Source organism: Sesamum indicum, linkage group LG8 (genome assembly GCF_000512975.1).
Source record: "Sesamum indicum cultivar Zhongzhi No. 13 linkage group LG8, S_indicum_v1.0, whole genome shotgun sequence".
NCBI classification, from domain to species: Eukaryota; Viridiplantae; Streptophyta; class Magnoliopsida; order Lamiales; family Pedaliaceae; genus Sesamum; species Sesamum indicum.
This window is the reverse complement of record NC_026152.1, coordinates 10,580,656-10,606,980: the sequence shown is the minus strand read 5'-3', so window position 1 is coordinate 10,606,980 and position 26,325 is coordinate 10,580,656. Positions and strand designations below refer to the sequence as shown.

Genomic DNA, 26,325 nt, shown 5'->3' with positions numbered 1-26,325 from the left:
GGAAGCGCAAGTTGGCGCTGGCTTTCGAGGTAGCTTACTTAACCTTTGATCAAATTGGCGTCCTCGTGGATATTGATTGATATACTCCTTCAAGTGTCCTCCCTGAATCAATTTTTCTATCTTGTTTTGGAGGTGATGGCAATCCTCTGTTGTATGCCCCCTCTCACGGTGGAAGCAACAATATCTTTCAAACGTTTGCCTCTTAGGATTGTTCTTTATTTGCCTTGGTCATTGGTTGATCAACCTTTGTTGCTCCGCCATGATTAATATCTCTCCTCTAGTAGCATTCAAGGGAGTGTAGTGCGTAAACTCAGTGGGAGGTAAGTGTCAGTGTTCCTTCTTTTTCTTTGGCTCCATCTCATCATCCCTACCCTTCCTGTTAATACGAGAGGTAGGGTCCATCGCCTTTGGTTTTTCAATTATGATATACTTTTGCAATCATAAGAGCAATTCTTCTAAAGTGCTAGAGAGTTTTCCAACTATAGACTCTTTGAACCTTTCAGGCAGTAAGTTTTGTTGAATGATGCTAGCTGACAACTCATGGTTGATATGAGGTACCTCATGCGTAGCCTCCACAAATCTTTGAACATAATCTCTCAACGGGTCATCTTCCGTCTGGAAAAATAGTGAATAGGTGTGCGGCCGTTTTTGGAACTCTCTTGTTGATGGAGAAGTGATGCATTAAATGTTGGTCAACTGCTTGAGACTGGAGATAGTTCCGTATACAGTTGGTTGAACTATACTAGGGCACGCCTGGAGAGTGTATTACGGAAGACCTTGCAGTAGTCGGCATCAATCAGGTTATACCAATCAATTTTAGCATTAAATTTGTTCAAGTGTTCCTGTGGGTCTCCTATCTCATCATACTCTGAAAGATTTGATACTTTTGTGCTTGTTGAAAGTGCCTCGGCTGCGACAGTGGGGCAAAAGGGCGGGAAAATTATTTTTTTAGTTCGCTAAATATGCCTAATGTTAATTTTAGTTCGGTAACTATGCTCATTTTTTAAATCCTTTAAGTTTCATAATCTGATGAAATTTAGTCCAATTTAGGATTTTATAAATAATATTCCGATGAGATTTTGAAAACTAGCCAAAAATTGCCTACGTGGCACCTGAGTTGTTGAACTTTCGGCAATTGATACATGGTATAGCCATGTGTAACGACATATACATGGTATAAACATGTGTAACGACATATGGCCATTAATGCTGACTAGATATTATTTTAATATCAAAATTATAAAGATACATATAAAATTTTATAATTTCAACTTGAAAAATTAAATTATAACATCAATAAAAAAAATTAATATAATAAATTCATTTTTCAAATTTAATATTAATATAACTTAATAATAATTAATTATAAAAAATATATATTATTAATTAATTTGAATAATTATTTAGTTAAATATATTTTAATAAAATATATTATTTATTTTAAAATATTTTGATTTCTTTAAATTATTGGAAGTCGCTTTTGCACCCCTGTAGAGGAGGACGGCGGTGCCCCGCCGCTCTCACCTCTGTCGTCGCCCACCACGGCGGAGGGCAACACCATCGCTCTCCATCTCTAGGCAACGCTGATCACCCAAACCAAAAATAAATTTGGGCAGATTTTGGCGTCACCCAAACCAAATGCGCTGGAGTACCGAGGATGGGGAGAAGAGTAGGTGATAATGGGGCAGGGTGGGGGGAGGTTCTAGAGGCGGGGGATGGGGGTAGGAGCTGCGTGGAGGAAAGTAGGTAGGCGGGGAGGGAATGGGTGAGGGGGGTTTAATTTTTATTTAAATAATAATTTTAGTTTTATAAATTATAATATAAGTCAAAATATATTTTTCCACCTCATACCAATTGCCACATAAGCTTAAATATTACCAAAATATATTCAGCTGGCATGCCTTGTAATATTTTTTATCATAAAAAGAAAAATCGTCCATCAGAGGACCTATTTTAATCAAAATTTTAAGTTACTGGATAAAAAAAAAGGGCATAGTTACTGGACTAAATCAATATTAGGCATATGTAACAGTCTAAAAAATATTTTTTTCCAAAACGGGCTACATCTTGGTGGAGCTATGGCGAAGGATAGATAAGGATCCTCAACTCCCTTAGAGGGTAGTGGCGCTGAGGATTCTCGCGATTGGTTGGGGTTTTGCTCTTGGGTCTAGGTGGTTTCAGGTCGAGAGACTCTGCTATTCACCTCATTTCGCCTCTGCTCATCCCCCTCAGGAATAGAGGAGAATTCTCGACTTCGTCGAGGAGAAGGATTGGGGCAAGTTTACGGTGTGACGAGTTGCGAATTGAGCTATCGCCTGTGCGGTTGCTCAAGTAGGCGCATCATTCATCACTGTTAGTAAGGCTTCTTGCATTAACTGTATCATAGTTTCTTGAGGTAGAACACCTAAGGTGGGCGATTCTATTCGGGCGGAGGTGGTGCTTGCTCACGAAGAGGTAAGGCCACACCTCGCGGTGGGGCTTGTTCATGAGGTGACTCTAGGTCACAGGGTGGTAGGGCTATCCCATTTAGCTGAGTGTGCTCATGAGTGGGTAGGTTCACCCCTTGCGATGGGACTTGTTCATGAGGTAACTCTTGGGCTCGGGATGGCAGGATTATCCCATTCAAAGGGGCTTGCTCATAGAGATATTAGGGCCACCCCTTATTGTAGGGCTTGTTCACGTGGTAACTGTTGGTCGTGGGGTGGAAGTGTTATCCTATTTAGCGGGGCTTGCTCACAGGATGGTAAGGCCACCCCCCTGCATTGGGACTTGTTCACGAGGTGACTCTTCGCCACGGGATGGCAGGGCTTGCACATAGGGGAAGTAAGACCACCACCTATCGTAGGGCTTGTTCACGGTGTGAAGGGGTCACCCCATGAGAAGGTGTTGTTCATTGGGTGGGAGTCGCCCTACTTAATTCTTGTGTTTTTCATGTACAACATCCACCCCCTGAACATCGTGAGTTCGAGACCTAATACGTATTCTTAATGGTGAAGTAATGTTTTTCCACATACGGCGCCAATGATGTGGTAGTAGATTAAATGAGGATTTATTGAAAAAATTACCCTCTAAACACACTGCTTCCCTAATCAAATGTTCATAGAGAGATAGAGTAATGAATTGTCTTGTCAATGAATAGTAAAGTGAAGTTGGTTTAAAAAATAATATATAGGGTATCTATAGTGGTATTTAATATGGTAGAGTATATGTGTATTATATGGCATGTATATAAAAACTTTATATCTTTCTAAATAAAGGAATATTACTGATATATACATCAATACGAAAGCGTAATTTTACATTTTTAAAAGGGCTTAGGTGTAATTAACCCATTAATTCATTACCATTTTTCAATTATGACCTTTTTCTTTTTCATCATAAAATGCAGCAAACTTAATTTATCTAATATTATTAAACAATAATTTGGTAGTAAAAATTATTAATTTGTACGAGATCAAATGGATTAGAAGGGAAAAATTATATATTTTGTCCCTACAAAATACCACTAAATTATTTTTAGTCCTCCTTATTTTATGAGTTACGATTTGATCTCTCAACTTGTTATTTCAAAAAATTCAGTCCGTACTGTTAAATCTCCGTTAGGAGCTAACAGAGTATGCACGTGCAGCGCACGTAGTATTGGAATTAAGGGGAAATTTGCTGCATTATGGCACCCAAATTGGTTAATGATCATATAAACCCATTTTTTGATGTATTTGACTCCAAACTTTCTATGCCAAAAACAACCCAAAACCTCCTCCTCTTAATGTAAAAATTTGATTGAAAATTTTGTCGTCATTCAAGAAACATGTATTTGTAGTCATGAGTAGAAGCTATTCAAATACTCTTTTGTTTCCATTTTTCTAAAAATCTTATATTAGCATTATGTGATCGAATTGAGGTGAAATAGATTAATGTACCATAAAAATTGAGATATAGAGTGATATATAGGATAATGACATATTTTGTTCGAAAAAATGCAAGCAATCTCCTTGTGATATTATAAATGGACAAATTATCCTCTTATAAAAAAAAATAGCAATTGACCTCACTATGTTTTTAAAATTAAATAATTCACCTCCTTAGACAATAAGGTAAATTGGTTCATTTTTAAAAATACAGAGGGATAAATTGCTATTTTATTTTTATAGGGGTAATTTACTTATTTACAAAATTACAAGAGGGTCAACTGCTCGTCACCTTGTTTTGTTTATTTTGTTAGACCAAGTACTGGATTAATGCGGTGTTTGTTTAATCTCAAATTTACAAGCATTGTATCAATTTGGGATAAAATCTTGAGATTTCAATATTACCCCATAATAAGAAGTATTGGGCATTCTAATGATAATTGTTTCCTTAACGTAACAGCAATTATTGGTTAATTATATATATATATATATATATATATTTGTTGACTGATATAATTGACGATCTCCAACTTGCATACAGCATAATATTATTTTAACAATAAAGACGGTGATTACATATTACTTCAATATCAATAAATTGACAAATACATTAATTTGAATAATAATTCATAATACAATAAACTTACATTAAATAAAACAAACACATCAAAGTTTGGTAAGAATGAAAGGGATGATAGAAGGAAAGCCTCACTGGAGTTGGACCGGTCTTCCACATTGAACCTTCTTTTTGATAATGGAACACCTTGACGAGGTCCTCTTCTTCATCATTCTGATCTTACACTCCCTACAAACTCTTCATTTCAGCAATGGCGCTTTGTTAGTTTTCGGACAGTGGTGGAGATAGAGAAGAGCTATAAGAAATCATCTCATTGGTAAAAAATGTGTCATTTATTGTCTGGTCAATGTTTTGTTATTTATTCAATTAGCAAGGACAAACGAGTCAAACATTGAGCAGAACGACCGGAGAAGATATTTTATCCAATTTTTATGAGCTGGTGTGGATAAATAATCCGACCTCCTTAGGTAAGATTCTAATCAGGCATTCATCCAATATGCTTTTTGCCTATAGGACGCGATGGTGATTCAACGACTCACAGCTCATGAACTTGTCGCATCAAATTTTCCCTCGTGAAATGGTTTTGTACCATACACATTCATACAGTGCATAGCTAACATGATTGCAGTTCCTCATAACATACATGGACTACTCAAAATATAAGATATGTCCCCTCAGAAAACCAAAAAAAATACATATATATATATATAAGATATGTACTGCCTACTTAAAAAAAGAAAAAGAAAAAGAAGGATGCATACATAATAAACATGGAGTTCTGTATTACTCCAACACAACAATTAAAAACCTACACGAGAATTCTTTTAACCAACTTGGTAGAAACTGGAAAGCATACCATGAAAACAGTTTCTTTACTCTTCACCATACCCAAACTTTCCGACTTCATATTAAATGTGGGAATGTTACATAATTGCATCGACTTCAGCTTGGATTGGAAGATACCAACTGTAAACGTTATACGACTTCAAAGGCCTAAAAGATACACAGACGAGGATGAAGGAATAACCACTGCTACTGGCAGTCCATCTTCATCAATTCCAGTTTTGGGTGGCTTCAGATCAGCTCCAGTCGATAAAAAATTCCAATGAATGAAATGTTTCAATTTACAATACATGAGAATCTTAAAGGGCAGAGCATAGGAAAATAGATGAGAATGAAGAAGCAATATTACAGTACAGATGGACGGCATAGTCATTCCATTCCGCAAGGCTTCCTTTTGTCCACCTTTAAGGGGAGATTGTACCATCTCTTTTTCTTCAACCGGTCCCTAGAAGGCTTTTTGTCCCTCCCTTGGCCATCTTCACTTTCCTTGAATGTGGCCTTGTTCTTGCTTCGACCACTACTGCTACGTTTTATTTGCGGAGCAGTTGTATAAGATGCATGTATTTCATTCCGATTTTTGAGAAGCTCATCAATCTGCATGCCACAATTTTCAGATAGTAATAAAAGTATACCGTTGTAATGAAGGCAGCTTATCATATTGACTTACAGCTTGCATTTCTTGGGCATATCTACTGGTCATCTCGGTGAATTGTGCTAGAACCTGTTAACAGTTCCAAAGAATTAAAGAAATAAGCAATACGGGCACCTTCAGGTAAAAGACAGGTGTTAATTGATGGTAGATTACATACCTCCCTGTATTCCGTTTCAAACTTAGAGAGTTCAATCCTTTTGGACAAAATTTGAGCTTCCACCAATCGAAGATTCTCCTTCTCTTCTGGAAAAGGTTCGGCAGAAAGAACTTCTATAGTGTAGCTTACGCTTTTGAAAAAATTATCACCTGGAGAAATGTGAACAGTCCGACAAAAGACGGCAGCCAGAATTAGGCTCTTGCATGGTTAAAAAATATAAGTAGAGAAAGATGTGGATACCATAAACTGCAAAATAATGGGTGCCAGCTTTCAATTCAGTTATTTCACATGGCTGAAATCCGTCCAGCTTTTTGAAGAAAGCAGCATCTGGATCTTTTACGGCTGCCACCTGACTCAATTGAAACCCAAATCACATGAATGGATGAATTTGAATAGGAAAAGATGGGAGGGGGGTAAATGGGAGCAGTCCAGCAAATCACATTTACTTACAGATTGGGCTGGATCCATCCGGTAAACAGGGAACCCAAGAAAATACATGCCAGCACATGTAATCTTCCCTGTTTTTGAACTATCCTCCTACAAACAAAAAGGTAGCATATCAAGCAATAAATAAAGAGATATCAAAATAGAACATCCTAAATAGAAAAGAGTTACAAGCTTTGCACCGTGTAAACCAATGTATAAAGCAAAAATTCATTTAAGCGCCAACACAGTACCAAATGATAGGGCTATACCCTAAACAATTTTTCCAGGAGAAAGAATAGAAAAGTGTTAATTGTCATAAGATTCATCAGTGAAAATTCTTTATCAACCTTTCTAATCACATTAATAGTAACAGCACTCAATGACAGTGTCTATCTTCCGGAGCAAAGAAGCAACATTTCCATATTGTATAATGTGTCAGCAAGAAATCAGGAAGTGAACAGATCTTATCAATATTAAAATCATTGAATCCCCATGTGGAACGCTGCGAGTTCCTGCAGGGAGTGCCTGTACAAAGAAGCCAGATCAAGAGACAGGAATCTCAACCTGTAAAGCAAGGCTTAGTCCGCCATTTTCTTCCTGATCAAAGTACAATAGCTGCAGGAACCCAAAAAGCTTGCTTAAGATGAGATAACACAGAAGTGGATTCAAGAATTGAAAAGTATTAGATAATTCAGCATAGCATTCACATATACTTTGCAGAAATTTCTATATCCCACTAAATTTCACACCTTAAACTTGCTTTTATCTGCTGAATAGACTCTGCAAACAAATCCGGCCTGTACCTCCTTTTCTGTTATGGTAACAGAATAAAAGTGAGCACATTGCTTTTCAACCTGTTAAACAAGGGGAGAAAAATTAGCCAGAACTAACCATCTAACCATTTCAGCGACTATTGCAAACTAAAATAAGCACACAATTGTACCTTCCTACACAAAGGTTGCCCAAGTGGGAGTGGACGAATGGTTACCGCACCATTTAATGCTTCCTCCAAGACAGTGGCTGATACTGTAGTTTTGATAGGAACTCCGAGCTTACTGATTGCAGAAACATAGTAATTATTTACCACGCAGGAAACAAACAATACTGTGCCAATACCATGAGTATGATGGAAATAAGAGAAGTACTGACAAAGGACACCACCTAACCTAAAAATTGCAGCAAACATAGTATTGACAGTTCCTAAACTTGAAAGATCCAGTTCCAGTTCCTGGCTTTCTGATTCAACACCCTGACAAAAGGTATACATTCAAGTTGTTGGAAACAATATATAACAATTAGATTCTACTTCAGTCTTAAAACTAAATTCTTAAACAAGGCTGATCACAGATATTCACCTCAAAACCTGCTGAGTCATATTGCCGCCTTTTATCTGGATCTGACAAAATGTTATACGAGAACGTGACCTCTTTGAACATATCCGCGGCCTTAGCATCATTTGCATTTTTGTCCGGATGATATCTACAATTTTGTAAAACAAGAATAAACAACCAATAATTTTCTCTCTCATCAAGAACTTGGCCTCGAGATTATATCAACATAAGTAAGGTACCATCACTAGCATGGAACGTACAGTAGGCTATCACATTCATTGTTGGAAAAGAATCCTTCAAATAGACTAACACTTCTAATTTAATCGGTTGGATTCATGGTTAGACAGTTATATTTTCCCTTGGTTTCCATCCTACTATCCAGATGCAACATTATAGAATAAAATCTCTTGAACTGAAACCTGATATTAGCAAGTCTCTTCCCAGAACTTAGTTTTAAGATTTCCCACCTCTTTCTCCAAGTTCAAAATTAAGGCAGAAAAATGAGAACTTGAGCAACAATTTTATCAAGTAATACATTATTTTTAAAAACCAAATAAACAAAAACGGAAAAAAAAAAATAAAAAACAATAGCCATCAGAACAACAGCATCCTGGTTAGGTCAATCTACTGGGCCAATACTGTTCAAACATTAAACCAATTAAATATAGATCAAAAGAATCAAGAAACTACCCATCCTCTATTACTTATTTCTCAAATCACACTTTAAGTGTCAAGTTAAAAGTTATCTAATGCAAAAACATCATAATACAATATGACAACGAACATAGCTAAATTTCATTTCACAGTGCGGCCTATAAGAGAAAAACCTAACTCAAAAACACTTGCTCTCAGACTTCAACAACATAACAATAATAACAATTAAATAATAAATTAACATACTTTAGAGCCAATTTCCGATAGGCGCTCTTAATTTCCTGATCAGTAGAATTTCTGTTGACTCCCAAAACCTCGTAAGGGTCTCTGCGTAGCTGCTTCTCGCCAGCTCCTTTCTCTGCTTCAGATTTATGCCCCGGCATTTTCAAAATTTCACCCTCCGCAAAAGAGTTCAAATAACCGGAGTAGTACTCAACCAAAGGTTGAATCTTGAAGCCAACTCACAGATTCCCTCATTTTGCTCAGAAATGTGAGACAAAAAACACGTCTTCAAATAGGGATTTCGGCTGGAAACCAAATGTTGGAAAACCCTAACAAATTACTGGCGGAAAAAAAAAATCAAATTCACGAATTCTTTGAGGAATTAAGATTCAAAAAAAAAATCACGATATTTTCCTATCTAGGAGGAAAATCGGAGAAGATAAACTTCGGAAAACCCTAAGAACAGAAGCTCACAAAGCTGGAGGAAATGGAGGGGAAATTAGGAGCCATTTTCTGTTTTTTTCCTGGTTGTTTTTTTGTTTACTAGCTGCGCTTGGAAGCTGTCCATCTATGCAAATAATAAATAATTTTTAATATTTTAAAATATATTATAAATAAAAATAAAATAATATAAACCAAAAATCACATCTCAAAAAAAAAAAAAAACACTTGATGTATTTTTACCATAATAAATAAATTACTGTAGTGGTATTAAAATAATAGTATCACTTTGTAAAATAAATTTGAAAATTTAAAAATTAGTGTTGCAGTGTAAGTAATCACTTTTTGTGAGTTAAAATGGCGTAGTGTGTATATATATATATATGGTAGCTGTTTAAAAATTCAAATTTATCGCTAGCGCTTGCTACCATGCGCCGTGGTTGAGCTGTGAGGCTTCGGAGTACCAGAGATGGGAAACTTGAAGCACGTGCGAAACGCGTGCTACGAATATTAGCCGCAGCCTGGACGAGGTGCTGTGCGCAACCTGGCGCACAAAAAGAAGGGTCACTTTTCAATTTTTATTGCCTTTAAGAAAACATTTAATGGGGGGTGTGATTAATTAACCAATTATTTATTAATTAAAAAAGAAAAATAATTACACTAACTTCTCTAAAATTTAGTGTAATTACATGTAAGTTTTTTGTGATTTGAAAAATTATATCTAATATTTCTAATATTTTTTTATTTAATAAATGGATATGTTAATTGGTTAAAATTTACCAAATTTGTTGATATTAGTGAAAAAAATTGAATGAAAATACATATTCTCCCGCAATTAACTTATTACTGACTTATTATATGTCAAATAATTTTTTCTCGATCAGACTATCTTTATACATCTTTATACGCTAGGGCATTTGAGACTATAAATTTTCACCTGTACAAAAAATAGTTTAGTTAGAAAAGATTTACTACATTGCAATATATATCAGTAATAAGTTAATTGAAATTATATAGATTTTCATTTCTTTTAATATTTACAAATTCAGTAAATTTTAACAAATAGATAGGTTTATTTATTAGAAACAAACATAAAAACTACTAGATATAAATTTTTTAAACTAAAAAAAGAAAACAATATACCTTCCTATCTAAGAAGGTAAATTGCTTAATTTTAAAAAATACAGAGAAGTAAATTGTTGCATTTTAAAATACACAAAGAGGTAAAATTGCTATTTTATTTTTTCATAAAAGAGTAATTTGCCCATTTATAATATCAAAGTAAAATTATTTGTAATTTTTTTTTATAATTATATCAAATTTCAAAAAAAATAACATAATTATCCATAATAATAATTATTAGGTGGAGTGAAGTAGATCGGAGTCATATGCATAATTGATGCGATAAAGGTAAGACATTGAAATCGCATTCAAGTGGTGGGGCGACAATGACAATCAAACTTGACCTCTTAATCACTCATGTGATTATGATGCCTAATTGTCTCATAATAATGCTTACGAATCATAAGTTTATCTTTTTTCTTTAATTGTATGATTTTGTGTAACGCAAGATTATGTTATTATCTGAAATATGATACTGAATTTTATAAAAGATATGATCCCAAGTAATTAGACATCAACTCATAATTGTCCATCTACATACTATAGATATTAGCAACACAGTCCTACTTAGGAAACTCTCAACAATTGTTTTGTTTTTTATGATTTAAGGACTTTTCTTTCTTTAATTTAATAAGTTTTATGGATTGTCACGATGCTCGCTTATATATTTTTTCTCTTTCAAAGTTAATAGGCGGGATTTCGCCCAACAGCCTAGCAGGCTTGAGCTTGTTGGTTCATGAGCGAAGTGTTAAGACTATAGTGTATAACCTATCTTATTCACTAAACTTAGCAGGTTTGTAAACAAACCAGATCTAGTAGAAAATGACTTAACTGATAGTAGGGATGACACATCACATGTATTTCTATAATCATAAGACACATCATATTAAAATTCTCCAATAAACTCCTCCTAGATTGAAGGCAGCTGACCTGGAAGCAACAGGTAAAAACGGTAGAAATCGGGCTAACTGACAAAATCCATTCAAACAGTCATAACTTCTTCAAGATAAGTCCAAATCGCAATTTAATTCTTTTGTTATTTGGTTAAAAATGCAGCTTTCTAATAGCATATCACAAGCTGCAACCACTTCCAATAGTCACTCTCCAGTGGCCTATAAATAGAGGACATTGTGCAACCATAACGGTAACCAAGTTCACTCACACTTACTCTCATTTTTCCCTTGGTTTATAGCAAGCTTCTTGAGTATTTTTGCACTCTATATGATTACTACCATTCCATCTCGATATTTTATCAAGTCACTTCAATTATTTCACTATATTTCTTACGTTACTTCAAGTTTTTTAATTGTTACTGATTTGAGCATCAACATCCTAACCCCTATTTAATAGGTTAGTTGTCTTCCGATTTTAGAATTTTTGTGAAAATCTTTCAACTATTATAGTGCGACTAGACCCCAGTACTCATTAGTTCATATTATTTGAAAATGAATATTAGTATTGTCCAAAGTTCCTTAAATTTAGTGTCACTTTGTTTCTACTTTCACTTTACTCAAGATCACAATTTACAAAATCACAGTGAAAATTTTACGAATAAATTAGATTACTTTATATACGATTTGAAATTTGATACTAAATTTTTTCTTGGGCTCGTTTCGTTGGATATAAATATGAGTTTAAACATATAATAAGAAAAAAAAAAAAAGGAAAGCATTTAAGAAGGCAAAGCAAGTCGAATTTGACTGGATTAAACTTGTTCAACCTCAATTTGCTAGCCGATTGATGTAGTTGTTAAAAGGAAGAAACGATAAAGTAGCATTTTATGTTAGATGATTTTGGAGTGTAAATCAATCAAGTTATCTCAAACTCTGATTATGCTTGATCGTTGATATTGTAAGTATCTTTTTGGGTGAAATGTCATTTTAGTTTGGAAATTCCGTAAATATATTTGAAAATTTCCATGTACTATATGTGTTAGTTTTCCACATTAACTACGTATTGTGCTCCTAAAATGTCGAACATGAAAGATTCTTTTGCTATTTCGACATGTTTTCTCTTTCCTTAATTTTCAACAAATGAACAGTTAATGTCCGATAATTGAAGTTAATTTTTAATTACTATATTAGTCAATTAGAAAATTGTATCCGTCCATTTTTGGTTGGTGGAGGGTAAAATGATTTTACACCACCACATTTATTATCATGAAAAGTATAAATACCCTCTTGTTATCATTGTAAAGGAGGACTTCTGGCAAATGAGAGAAGACGAAATTTATAGCTTATGACTTTCACATGTTCGTATATGTTTCGATTGTAAGTTCCTGATTTATTTTCTATCAAAATGGGGCCGTTTATGGGAACTTAGTCTAAGCATTGAAGACACTATAAAAATGTTTTTGCTGCACTATAAATAAACACTACTTAAAAATCATGGTAAATTAATACTATTAACTACAGTTCAATAAAATTAAAGAAAAAATTTAAATTTTTACCACAATTAATTAATATTCGCTATGGTTTTTAGCCATAGCTAAAACATTTGTTATGATTTTAGTCATGGCTAATGTTTTGCCATATTTACAGAAACAATGGCTAATGGTTGTTGCAAAGTCATGGTTGATTGGTATTTATCACGATTTTCTTCTTTTAGCTATAATAATTAATTGTAGTAGAGATTCATATTTTTTTTCTAGTAAGATAAACACCAGTCGTGAGCTAGAAATGTAGAGTCCCAAGGGCAAAGAGGAGGTCGAGCACCTCCTAGTCTTTGAAGCCTATCATCTCAAGTAGGAGAGTCCCATGGAGAGAGGGGTCGAGCACCTCCTCATCTTGGAGGCGTGTCATCTCGAGGAGAAAAGTCCTAAGGGGAGAGATAAGGTTGGACATCTCCTCCTTGAAGCGTGTTAGCTCGAGGAGAAAAACCCTAAGGAGAAGAAGGAGGTCAAAAGTCTCCGCCTCTTGGAGGAGAGTCATCATGAAGAGAAGTTCCAAGGAGAGATACCAGGTTGCTCAGCTCCTCCTCCTGGAAACATGTTCGGAGAGACCCAAGGAGAAGAAGGAGGTCAAGCTTCTCTTCTTCTTAGAGCAGTCCAGGAGGCCATTGCAAGGAGAAGAGTCCCGAGCGGTGAGAGGAGGTCGAGCACCTCCTTCTCTTAGAAGCGTGACATTTTGAGGAGGAGAGCCCCAAGGAGAGAATTAAAGGAGATCAAGCGCCTCCTAGAGAAGAGCCATCAAAGGAAGAAAGCTTCAAGGATAGAGGGAGGCCGAGTACCTCCCTTTATATGAGGAGTGTCATCTCGAGGAAGAGAACATCAAAGGTAAATAAAAGGTGAAGTACCTCTTCCACTCAGATTCATCCATCTTGCAAGATCGGAGAAATTCACAACTACCCGTTAGTGGTTGCAACACTGAATTGTAGTCTTTTTGCACCCAAAACTGGTCGAAGTTGTGGAATTCGAGATTAAAATCTGGAACTTGAAAGAGTAATAATAAAAGGGAGACCCGCAACACCACCCAGATCATTCCTAGCCAGAGTGGATCTACTAGGCGCAAACAACATCTCGTACTGGACTATATCGAGGAATGTTGTGGCTTGGTTTAACCAGTTAACTCCTGGATCTATCACGCCTTTTGACCATCTCTCATAATGCTTCCTACACTACTTGGCAATCAATAAACGGTATCCCCAGACTGCCTGTAGTTGTTCACATAGTTCGATGGGAATATGATGTCACAAGGAGTATGTCCAAAAGTTTTTAGAGCTAAGCTCAAAGTGCCTCACGTCAACCCCTAAACTCTCAACAAGTATAATATAACAATACTTGAGGAGGAGTATGTTCCAAGAATCGACAGCAGGAAAACCCCCAACAACATTGGATGAGAGCTGAAAAGTACATAAGTATCAAAAAACCTATGGGTAACAGGGCACATAACCCCATGAAAAGATTGATTGATAGGAAGATAAAATGGCAACCTCGATAAGAGAAGGAAGAAGAGATGAAAGTGAGCACATGGCCCCAAGTAGCTTAGCACACAACACCCTGTTGAACACTTTGCAAGTTGAAGTCCTCGCTACCGCAAAGCAACAAGATCCAGTCCGTTGGCCGCCACATGTACGAGATAATCCACAAAGGCTGAGGTACGACCATTATTACTATGTCTAAACTAAAATTTTCTATTTTAAAAGTGAATAAAATTTTGTATCTTCTATATGATATACGCGAACCAACCCTAGTAGGGGAAGCAGAAAAGTTGACTCATAAAAAAAAGAAAAAAATATTTTCATGAAGTGTCATACGTAAAATCTGCAAAGTCAAAAGCAAAATGGCTTTCATGAGGTGTCACACAGGGCACTCCAAAGTCAGAAAATAAAGCAAAATAGCTTTCTTAAGGTGTCATACGCGACACCCCGAATTAAAAAAAATAAAAGCAAAACAGCTTCTTTGAAGTGTCATATGCAACACTCAGAAATATATATGAAAAAAAAAAAAAAAACAGAACGGCTTCTTTGATGTCTCATATGCAACACTCCGAAGTTAAAAAAAAATAAAAGCAAAATGACTTCCTTAACGTGTCATACGTAACAGAAAGAAAAATAACTTTTTTAAAGTATCATAGTATAACGTTCCAAAGCCAAGATATATAAAGGAAGATATTTTTCCAGAAGTATCATATATACTGCAAACACCCCAAAGCTGAGATAGACAAAAGAAATATGGCTATCGTAAGGTATCATGATGTGACCCCCTGAGCCAAAGAAAACAACAAACGCCACTCTTAGCTCGAGAACTCTAGAAAGTCCCCAGGGCAATTCCACAACTTCGTTGAAGAAGAATAGACAACAAATACCTCCTAAATTGAGAATGGAACTCCCACATTGCTAGGATCATTAAAGTCCATAATTAAGAGCATAATCTAAATTGAGGGCTTATGAACAACTCAAACTCACCCTTTTGAACTAGGGGAGGATGAAATCAAATCATGTTCATAAAAAACATCGAGAGATGAAAATCATATAATCTAAAGATATTAAGACCGTACAATCGGAATTAATTTATAATTATTAGATCACCCATAATTAGAAAATTGTGTCCATTCAATTTTGGTTGGTGGGGGTAAAAATGATTTTACACCATCCACATTAATTTATTATTCCAAATAGTATAAATACCTCTTTTAATTATAATTGTAAAGGAGGACTTTTGGCAAATGAGAGAAGAAGAAATTTATAGCTTGTGGCTTTCACGTGTTGGTATTGCAAGCTCCTAATTATTTCCCATCAACAGTAAATCAATAGTTATTATCAAAGTAGATTTTGGGACAAAAACACATTATCAAGAAGTCATGAGGCATCATCAACTTGATCAATTAAATCAGGCTTATTTGATGTTTTTCCATTTTTTTAGAATTTTAAATTTTCTTGTTTTTTCTTTTAAATATTTGATGGGCAACAAATTCAATCATAGAAACAAATATATAAGTGTATTTAATTTTAAAAAAATATTATGAAAGTATATTTAGATTTTTTCTTTGATATTATTTAATTATAATTAATAATATTAATTTACCATGGTTTTCAAATCGTGGTGATTTATAATTTAGCAAAAACTCAATTTTTTTTTTTTTTTTGTAATGTTAGACCTCTCATTAATTGAACAGTAATAATGCCAATTCAATCAAATGTTAACAACGACAATAAATTGGATAATTAAATAATTATCATATATCTCATTAAAAAATAAAAAGTGTATGATAATCGTTCATACACATATGCATAAAGCACTGGTTCCAAGATGGATTTAATTCTCGTGATAGTCATGGATTGGACATGTTAATTACATAGGTGGTTGGGGCCCAATAGTAGAGGAAATTTTATGAGAAGTAGTTAATTAGGTCCACAAAATAAATAACAATTTTAAAGCTTGGCCCAGTCACTAATATGGGCAAGTTCACTATGCACTGGCACACATATGTCTTTGTCAGCATACTAATATTTGGGGTAATTTCATTGTCCTCCACAATTATTTGATATATCGGTGGTTAAGTCAGTAATGTTTTTATTAAAGAAAAATGAGACTCGATGCTTTAGTAAATAACGTTCTTACTAAATAAATAACTGAAAAACTTAAATCGATGTGAGAATAATAGTTGAATATGATAATAAAGTGATAAAATTCATATGGAGGGAGCTAAAAGTAGCATAGGAACCGAGAGAGAATGGGAGCTAAAGTGTAATAGAAAATGTTATCAACATTATTGCACAAAGAGTCAATTATAGGCGACCGTGGAGCAAGATCCAGGAAGTGGTTTTGGTGAATTATACACCGTTAGAATGTTGCACGTGTTAGCTATTCAATAGAAAAAAAACGGTTCGTGATCTGAACTTATCTAGATAGAGATATGACCCTCTGACTAGAGCTTCCCCAATCTGTCCAAAAATCTAGAAATCTATACTTGCTGGTTAAAGAGCTAACTCCAGCCAAATTATTTCGAATTACCTGGAGATCTTTTAGTACGACATATTTTAAGGTGTTAACAACTTGTGTGACGTGTCGTCTCTACTGTATGTGTGACTCATCTTACTATATTGGCTCGTTTTTAGGGCCTTCCAGATTAGTAAGAATAAAAAAAGTTATGAACTTAATACCTTACTCTTAAATCTTGCTGGGCTGCTCAACGGGAGCCCAATTCCTTATTTCTTGAGCCTCGAGGAAAAATATAAAACATATATGAATAGATTAACTCATTAAATTTTTTTAGATTGTGCTCATATTCATCAGGAATTTAGTTCAAATTTCCCCTAAATTAACCCTTCTCATCATTTATACTCTTGATATATACGAAGGAGTGCGATTCGTGAAAAATTCCTACCCCAAGATATATTAGATTAGTTAAAGTATAAATTCATGTAACAATGGCATATTTATACCTACCAATTTTTACTTTACTCTAAATAATTAATTAATTACTTGTACCTAATCTATAGATAGTTGATTAATTATTTTAATTAATTTATGACTTCCTAAGACAAGTGATTAATAAAAGGGTACCTTGTTGGAGAAATACTTATGTTTGAATTTTCTTTCAATTAATAAGAAAACGCATCCACGTTTTTTTATTTTACTCCACTAGAATTAAAAAAGGGTCAAAATCTAGACAAATAAAAACACAATGAGCTCATAAATTTCTTTCAATGGTAAGCAAAAGTTAAACTAAAAAATATAATCATACATAATTTATACTAAATAAAATTGAAAGAAAACTTTATAAATCCTTTAATTAACTATTTTACAATTTTTAAGTGCATGGAGCAAAGAATCATGAACTTCACCAATGATCTATCCAACTACTTAATAATTGTGAATATATATTTTTCATGACCATAAGCATAATTCTATCATGCTCATCAAAACTAAAAAATTAAAAAAAAAATCATTTAAAAATGTTACATATTTGGTTATAATGAAACCCTAAATCAAGAGAGCAATTGGGCTTTGATTGCTCTAATGTTCAAGAAAAATAAGGCTAGGAATATGGGAACAAATGTACTGTATACATACTGTAGTAACTGAGATTCAAATGGTGAATTAATGTAAACTCAACCCTAATTGAAGATCTAAATTTTTCCTACTACAAAGTTTCTTTGATGAATTCGGCCCCGTCGAGGGCTTATTGCTGATAGCCCTCGAGTACTTGTCGCTCGATCTGTCTACGTGTGTCAGACTAAACGTACGTGTATTTTGTTGAACCGGGACGTAATCGGTCAGATCAACATGCCATCTGGAACTTTCACGACCATTCATGATCGGATCTGAACCATAGACATCAAAATTGATCTGTGATTCGTCGTAGATTGAAAATTCAGGAGGATGACATGATGGATCATAGTACCATGCAGGAGTGGTACTAGAGCCATAACAATTGTAAGAATGCTTGTTACTATGTTGGCTACTGTTGTAATGAAAGGGTTGGATGTAATAATTGAGGGTGGCCTTTCTTGCTTGAAGCTGCAGTCTCTTCTTCCTCATTCTCTCCTTCTTGTGTGCATTCTGATGACCCCCTAAAGCCTGTGAGTTAGCAAACACCTTGAGACAATATTGGCACTCGAACTTCTTGTCCTCTAGCTCCAGCTCACCGGTCGGCTTCTCCGTCACGGTAGACGAGGCCGACGAGTTGATGCTCTCGTCGCGGTCAGATGGAAACCCTTTATCCCGATCAGTCTCAAGAATATCAGATGGCTCAAGCTCGACTCCGAACAGTTTAAGCTTCTTCTCCGGGCTGGATCTTTCTTGAGAACAAGAAAGACTATTTCTTTCCATAGTTTTGAGAAGTAATACTGAGGAGAAGAATAATATGAATTTTTCCCTAAGTGATGCACAAATAATATTGTGCCCCCTCTTGATCTTATATAGCAAAGCAAAATACTATTGGTTATTGACTATGCATTGCATCTATGTATAAAAATTTACATACAAGAATAATATTATTATAAAATTGTAATCATCAACAGCAATAAAATTAAAATGTAGCAAAGGTCAACAAAAAAGGATAAAAAGGAATAGTCAGATTAGGGAAAGTTTGTCTGATGCAATACAGCCTTAATTGTAAGTAATTAATGTAGTAGATACACCATAAACTTTTTCCCACCAAAGAGGATTCAGTGTGTATTTTTTAAGCAAGAAATCCGCGGTCTGTAACCACTTTAAAATTACTATAAAATGGTGCAATTATAGTACCACTTGAGCAATTAATTAATTAAAAAACAAATATTCCATGCTTAAAGAGGAGGAAATTAAAATGGGTATTTTTATTTTAAATTAAAAAATACATAATCCAATTGAAAAAAGTCAAAAGAAAGATGGGGATGCAATCACCTGGAAGGGTGGCGATCTAGCTTTGCAACAAATCTACCACACTGTACTTGAAAAAAATACTTAAAAAATGATTACTTTGATTGACCAACTAATTAGTGGATTCATGTATCATTATTCTCTAACCAAAGCTTGTATTAGATTAACTAAAAAGGAATATATTTTTTTTTCAAAAAAATTATATATATCTTCAGGTGCTCAGTCCCATCTCCTACAGTTCGATCCACATAATCTTTTAGATTAATTAATTAATTAATCCCCTTTGATATATATGATTATTCATCACTCAATCGAAGGTTCGTCGTAATTATCCACACTCCAAGAATAATAATTAATTAAACAAACAGTATATTGTTATATAGTATTACATGTTTCAATCTTGACCATGTTTTTTGGGATGTAATAAGAAAGCATAAATAATAATTAATTATTAGGGTGAGCAGTCTGCTGAACAGATACGAATATTATTAAGAAGTAGTGGGCAATGATGTAAGGCAGAAATAGATAAATATAATAATGATAAGGGTCTTCAACCAAATCTGGGCATATCTTCATAGAGCAGGCAAAACCCTAATATTGTATACCTCCAAAAGCATATGTTTTAAATAAGGTGAATCCAGTCATTATCTAGTATTAATCAAATGTGAGTTTTGTTGGACAGTTGTTGGAATTTGGTCCCACTCATATTTGTTTTTGGGGACATGTTAGAAAACTATATAAGATTGTGTTGTTATCCCATTAATTCATCATATATGTCTTAATTCTTACTATATCTTCAACTGGTGGACTATCTTCCTTCCACCCAATAAGATTAAGGATCTAATTGTAATTCAATTCCCACTTCCTTTTATTTTATTTTATTTATTTGAATAAATTTTTGTCTCTTAATTGGATCTTGTTTCTAGGGTATTCCCAATTGCTTTTTTCTTGTTTTGGGGAAAGAATTTCCAAATAGGCATGCTGTCATCAAGAATTGTTGTTTCATCATCTTTTAACACGTGGAGTTTTTTGTTTAGGGCAACCTAACTAGGATTGTGGTACTGGTGGATGGGTGGGTGGTTTTGTTGATTTATTTCTTCTCATTTCTTTCCATCTCTTCTTCTTTTTTGATAGATAATTAAGAGAATGAGAAGGTGGGTTGTTTGTCTATTCATGACCCCACCCCACATATATACAGTCATACTGATTTAACGATCATCTATAATAATTAGCCCAATTCGTTAGTTTTCATTAAATTTTTATTAATTTTTATAGTGAACTTATCAAAATATCCTTATAGATTATGAATTATAATTTTGCTTATTTTTTAAATTTTTTTTTGGACTAAGTGGATAATCATTTAATAAATTTTTTTAATTTTTTCATCCACCACATTTGATTTTTTTTATAATCTTTTAATTTTTTTAAAAAAAATACAGTAAGGGCAAAGTTAGTGATTTCACACTTCTATCCTATGATTGTATAATTTTATCAAATATTAGAGAATATCTTTTTTATTTTTTTATTTTTTTATCTTGGGCTAGTACAAAAATGTAGAGGAGGTAACATCACTCCCTTCCCCCACTCCAAAGGTGCAAAGCATAGAGCTAGACGGTTGGAGCAGGAAGAATATCCTTCCACCTACTTGTATTCCCCCAACAGAGTGATCCCTGGTTGGGTTCTTAGGCAAACTAGGTTGGTCAAGCTATTTTCGAAGAGAATGAATCCTTATGCCTGAAGGAATCTCGCTCACGTGGGTTGAGGAAATTTCAAACATACCTGCAAAGGAATTGATTAGTCATAACCACAAGAGATAGGGTAGAGGAAGAGTCCTTGCCTGACTCAAAAATCACACGCCCATGATTAGCGGACTTCTACTAGATGGACGCCCGAGTCCTATGTTGATGTGAATGCTGGCCTGATGAATTTTCTGCATAATTTTCCTTCACCTTTCCTACACTTCCATCAAAGGAAGAGTTGAAGAGAAAAAGAAAAAAAAACCATTAACTAGCTAGTAGCTTCGGGTGTAGAGTCTTGTAGGATTTTCCATTCTTGTTTTGTTGCAAAAGACATAGGAGTTATTAGAGATAAATACAGGATAGTTGATGATTTCCTAATTTGGGTTCTAGCTGCTGATGAGTGCCCAAAGTATCATCTAGATGATTTTGTTTGCTTTTATGTGGCCCAATTGGAAGTTGAGTTGCGCTTTTCATGTTAACCCTTTCTTAGTAAGGTATCTACCTTGTTTAAGGGTCTTTTGAGTCAGTTGGTACCCAAGTCCTTTTAGCTTGTAAGCTGGTTTTCACATGTTAGTTAGTAACCTAGGTGAGACTTTTCCTGATACCAAGTTCCATTCCCTTTTCTGTTGAAAAAGGCTAGTGTTGGCTTTTTTTACTTTACTTTTAGAGGGGATACCCAATTTCTCCCTTCTGATTCCACTGTAAAAGAGTGGAAGTGTAAACTCTTCTTCATTTCTCTTCCTATACCATGGCTCTTTCCTTCTATGTGGATTCCTACCCCCATAAAAAACCTAGATACTCCGCTCATAATTGCCCTATTACTTTCCAGTTCCTGCTAGAGCATTTTAATGTTTTCCATTATGACCCCCACAAGTTAGTCCATCCAGCCCTTCTCTATTATCTTAGGGTGAGTCCTAAGGAGTCCGTCATGGATAACGCTACTAATATAGCTTCATGTGCCTTTTTTGTAATTTTTCTTGCTAGTTTGGCTAGTCTATATATCTGCATTGTGTACCTATTTTATGTAGTTAGAATGTTCAACAAGATACTGCAAGATAAAGCCCTCCAGGAAGGAAAATCTCATAGTTCTGGTTGTTCTCCCTAGCGCCCTCTACCTCTACTCCAGCTAGTTCTGCCACGAGGGGGGACCATAAAGGTAAGTGACAAGCTGAGCCCATCCCTACACCCACTAAATGGGCTAAAGTGTTGGTTGGGTCTTTGGCTCCTTCGGCTCCTTGTCCTACTACCCGGCGGGGACCCTTCGACCTACTGAAGTGAAGACTACCAAGAAATAGGAGAAGGTTACTCCCTGTTTGGGTGAGAGTAGCCACGCTACTGAATTCCTGTAGGGAGTCCCTCTACCTGTGGACAGGATTTACATAGACTCCTTGGCTCGAACCTGAGTCTTGGGTTTATTCATTTCTTATCTCAGCAACGTGAGCATTTAACGATACTTATAGTAATGTAATGTATGAATAATGAACTAACCTACATGGCTATTAGGCAACCATGTTGAGCAGTGACCTACTCAACTGGTGGGAATAGGGAGATCCAGCATAGAAGAGGCCAAAAAATGTGGAAGAGCTGGAGAAGGCAATCCGAAAAAAGGATCGGGTGCATGAAGAAGATATTAGGAGCCTTAAACACTTGAGGGATGAGATCAACAACCTTCACCAGCGCCTGGGGCAAGCCATGTTAAAGTAGGGCCAGATCATGAGGGAAAGGGCACGCGACTATCCATCCACCTTGGAAAAGAAAAAGGTGTTGGAGGATATATGGAACAGTAGGTTGGAGGAATTCAAGAAGTCTCTAGATTTTCAGAACTTGTTTGCAGACAATGCTTTGAAGTACTACTACCACGGGTTCAAGTCCTGCGCTCTACAGTTTGTGAGTGCTGGTTATTCTCCTCCAAGTACTCCTATTTCCTTTTTAGATATACATACTAGGCTGGCTAATGCCCCTAAATCGAAAAAGGAGATCCCTTGCGAGCTGCCTGAGGTCCTATTGCGTGCTAGGTAGAAGGAAAAAGTTCTAGAGGCCCTAGGTGATCAAGTGTTGGAAAATGTCTTTTCTCTCAGGGCGGAGCCCCTAACTACTGATGATGAGAGTATTCCCCCTCCTACAGATAAGTTACTATTTTTTTCTGTCTGCCTGAAAAAAAAAAAAACAATCTTTTTCTTTGGATACCTTGTGAGGTTTGCAAGTGCTCGTATGTGGGTTTTTAGATGACTTTGCTTTAATGGCATTGCGTGCCCTGGTTCTGTTCCTCCCTCATTTCTTGGTTGAAATGCTTTCTTTTTTACTTGTTGCGGAGTACTTTGCTTGTTGTTGCTATATTTCATCTTTCCGGCATGTTAGTATAATAAATTATTAAAAGCGCCCAATCAATGTGCCAAGTGGTTTTTCTCCGACTACCCTATTTGCATATGTGTTGTGTAGGTTTGCAAAGTAGGAAGGCACAATATAAGTTAGCTACAAAATATGTACGTAGATAAGATTACCTCCATTCTAGATGAGAATAACACAAGCACGTATGCTGGCATAACCTGTTATAGGTAGTAGTCTCACATGCTTTCTCCAGCTGATATGCGAAAGCTTGACCAATATCCTCATGTCATAAACGAGATAAATTGACTTCATCAGAATGAGAGAGTATAAAATAGAAAGGATTATAACTCAACCATTAGGTTGGCCTAAGTAAGCCTAATTAGATTTGTACCGGAGCAAGTGCACCAGCTATGGGGTTTATTGTGGCTTATTCGAAACCAATATGAATGCGCCATCAACGCGACTTATTAGGGCCCAAAGCCAGTATGACTGACTAAAAAAGCAGCTCCTTAAATGCATGCACTAGCTGATGGCTGCTATTAGATGTGTGATGCGTGCGCCAATTGATGATGACTTTACAAGAATGTGGGTGCCAACTAGGTGACCGAGTACAATCTGAAACCAGTAAGTTTATCAATTTGTAAATAATATAGAGTGAGAAAGAATCATTCTTATTCATGCAAGGTACTTCCAGCTACACAAATAGCAGAGGACATTTCGGATCACCTTGTACGGGCATTCCCAATTGGTAGCCAACTTTCCTACTAGTTTAAAGGCACTTGCTCATCTAATTGCGAAATTTCCACCTGAAATTCTCTTCTTTTTACCCTTCTGTTGTAGGCGCTCACCACCTTTTTCTTGTATCTTTCCTTGTGCAACTGGAAAAGGATTCACTATGTCTATTCCCCACCAGGAAGATAGACAAGAAGCTGATAGTGCTTTGAATAGCTCGATTGGTACATGGATGAGTGGGGCATGCTTTTGACATTGCTCATACCTCCTTAGCCAATCTACTGCATCCTTCTTGAGAGTGTGCTAAGAGTATCCAGCTCGTAGAGTTTTGCCTGTAAGGGGCATTCCATCTATGTTGGATCCAGAGGATATTTCATGTATTTCTTGTAGCGTGGCGTTGCCCTCCTCTGTTGGTAAACAATGGAGGTAGAGCTGAGAGAAGCTACATAATATAAAGGATTCCACCTAGCAAGGTACACCGAACTGCTCTGCTTCTCAAGCGGGCTACTTCATTCTCATCGACGGGAAAAATTCCTTCTTGCAGGTAGCCGAGGAGGTGGTTCCTCTAATGTGTGTTGATCTGCAAGACATTGATGTCAGTATTAGAAGAGATTTAGTGAACATCCTTACAGTAATATTGCAGGTGTTGTAGTTGGCTAGAAAGTTGGTCAGCCAGGCAAGATGTCCGCCTTGGTGTTCCTGATGCGAGTGATTTGGTGAAGCTAGAAGCTCTTCAGCTTGCTCTTGGGGCTCGTCTATTTTTTGGAGGTATTCTTTCATTTGATCTTCCATGACGTCATACGTGCCCTCCACATAGTCAGCCACTAATTGGGAATCAGAGTAGGCGGGTTGGTTTCTTGCTCCTACATCAAGTGTCATTCTAATACCTGCTATGAGGACTTTATACTCAGTCTCATTATTGGAGGCCTTAAAGTAAAATCTTAGCGCATATTCCACCTAGTCTTCTTCCGGGTTGGTTAGGACAATTCTGGCCCTACTGCTAGTATGAGTGGAGGAGCCATTCACATGCAACAACCAGATTCCCTTGTTCTCCGCAACAGATGTTGCTTTGATCATGAACTTAGCTAGTGCCTGAGTTTGATGGCCATTTGTAATGGTAGGACATGTCATATTCGCTAAACTCGACAGTCCAATTGATCATCCTACCTGAAGTCTCAGCATTCCCCAACATTACCCACAAAGGGTGTTTACACTGTCCCGCCCCATGTAATACCTTGCTATTATGATTAGATCCCTTAATTCAATAAGTTGAGATTGAGTTCAAATGGTTATATATATATATATATATATGTTTGGTGTCGGAACATTAACCAATTGATCCCAACAACTTTTTTAAATACAATCTGATTCAAATGTATAGTTAGAATCTAAGTTCTAAACGAAAAAAAAGTGATCAAGGGGTCACTCGTTTGCTTATAGTAAATGATAAGAGCTGACTTCTTTTGAAATGTCAAAAATACCCTTCAATACAACCAAATCAATTTCTAAAGAATATATACATATATATATATATATATATCAATATTTTTTCAATTCTATCAATAAAAAGTAATCCCAAAACACAAACAATAGAGGGAAAGAAAACCATAAATCGATCACGTTGATCAATTTATTTTTCAAGTGAACTATTATATGTCAGAAATTCTGTATGTTATATGTTAAATTCTAATTAATAAATAAATGCAACCAAATCAAAGTACGCAATTTCAGAAAAAAAATCAAATTCAAATTCAAATTCCGAAATTACCTTATCTGAACCTACTTTTAAAAATGGCAAACAGATGTAGCTGAACTTTTTTTGTTAACAAAGAAAGCCAAAATTGACTCTTAACCACACAACATAAAATAACAAATATATTTGATTTGTGCAGAACCTTTTATGATAGAGAATCAGGGGGAAAAAAAAAGGAAGCATTTTAGATATGGATGTTTATTTACTTTATTAATAATTAATAATTGTATTAATGGGTAATCAACTGTCAGAGGTTTTGTCCCATATGAAGAAGAAGATAGTTCAAATTTTGAAAATTCCTTCCCCATTTGCCTCCCAAGACTCGTGCCATTTTGGCTAACCCTCCTTGTACCTGCCCCTTTTATTAACCCCCAGCACCCAACTTATGCTGTTATTTTATTGAGATTTGGTGTAATTAAAAGTAATTTTTTTTTATGATTTTAAAAATTATATTTAGTACTCGTGATATTTGTCTCTGTCTAATGGATAGACCTTTTCGATAATTAAAGTTTATCGAATTTACTGATACTAATAAAAAAGTTGAATGAAAATCTGTATTTACCCTCAATTCACTTATTACTAACTTATTGTAAGTCAAGCAAATATTTTCTAACCAAATTATACTTATACATCT

At 35.4% G+C, this 26,325-nt stretch overlaps 2 protein-coding genes across 4 annotated transcripts; both read right to left on the bottom strand.

Moving 5' to 3' along the window:
- Positions 5,114-9,329, bottom strand: LOC105168206 (chaperone protein dnaJ 16). 3 transcript variants are annotated; one of them, XM_011088183.2, is made up of 12 exons: positions 8,795-9,329; positions 7,919-8,042; positions 7,730-7,812; positions 7,507-7,618; positions 7,313-7,417; positions 7,128-7,178; positions 6,588-6,674; positions 6,378-6,486; positions 6,138-6,286; positions 5,996-6,049; positions 5,678-5,922; positions 5,114-5,568 (listed from the first exon to the last, which is right to left on the bottom strand). In XM_011088183.2, exons 1-11 carry the CDS (start codon positions 8,929-8,931, stop codon positions 5,698-5,700), a joined length of 1,236 nt encoding a protein of 411 aa, XP_011086485.1. In that variant the 5' UTR covers positions 8,932-9,329; the 3' UTR covers positions 5,114-5,568; positions 5,678-5,697. The 3 variants fall into 3 exon arrangements, with proteins under 3 accessions (XP_011086485.1, XP_011086486.1, XP_011086484.1); XM_011088184.2 differs by having other exon boundaries at positions 5,114-5,557; XM_011088182.2 differs by having other exon boundaries at positions 5,114-5,922.
- Positions 17,877-18,608, bottom strand: LOC105168644 (zinc finger protein 5). The gene has a single exon (XM_011088776.1). The coding sequence runs from the start codon at positions 18,606-18,608 to the stop codon at positions 17,877-17,879; it is 732 nt and encodes a 243-aa protein (XP_011087078.1).

Excerpts from the sequence above, each read along its gene's own strand:
- LOC105168644 (XM_011088776.1), bottom strand. The coding sequence starts at position 18,608 with ATGGAAAGAAATAGTCTTTCTTGTTCTCAAGAAAGATCCAGCCCGGAG.
- LOC105168206 (XM_011088182.2), bottom strand. The coding sequence starts at position 8,931 with ATGCCGGGGCATAAATCTGAAGCAGAGAAAGGAGCTGGCGAGAAGCAG. Across the intron at positions 8,043-8,794 it reads TATCGGAAATTGGCTCTAAA|ATATCATCCGGACAAAAATG; the intron begins GTATGTTAATTT and ends ACAAAATTGTAG. Across the intron at positions 6,050-6,137 it reads TTGAAACGGAATACAGGGAG|GTTCTAGCACAATTCACCGA; the intron begins GTATGTAATCTA and ends AACTGTTAACAG.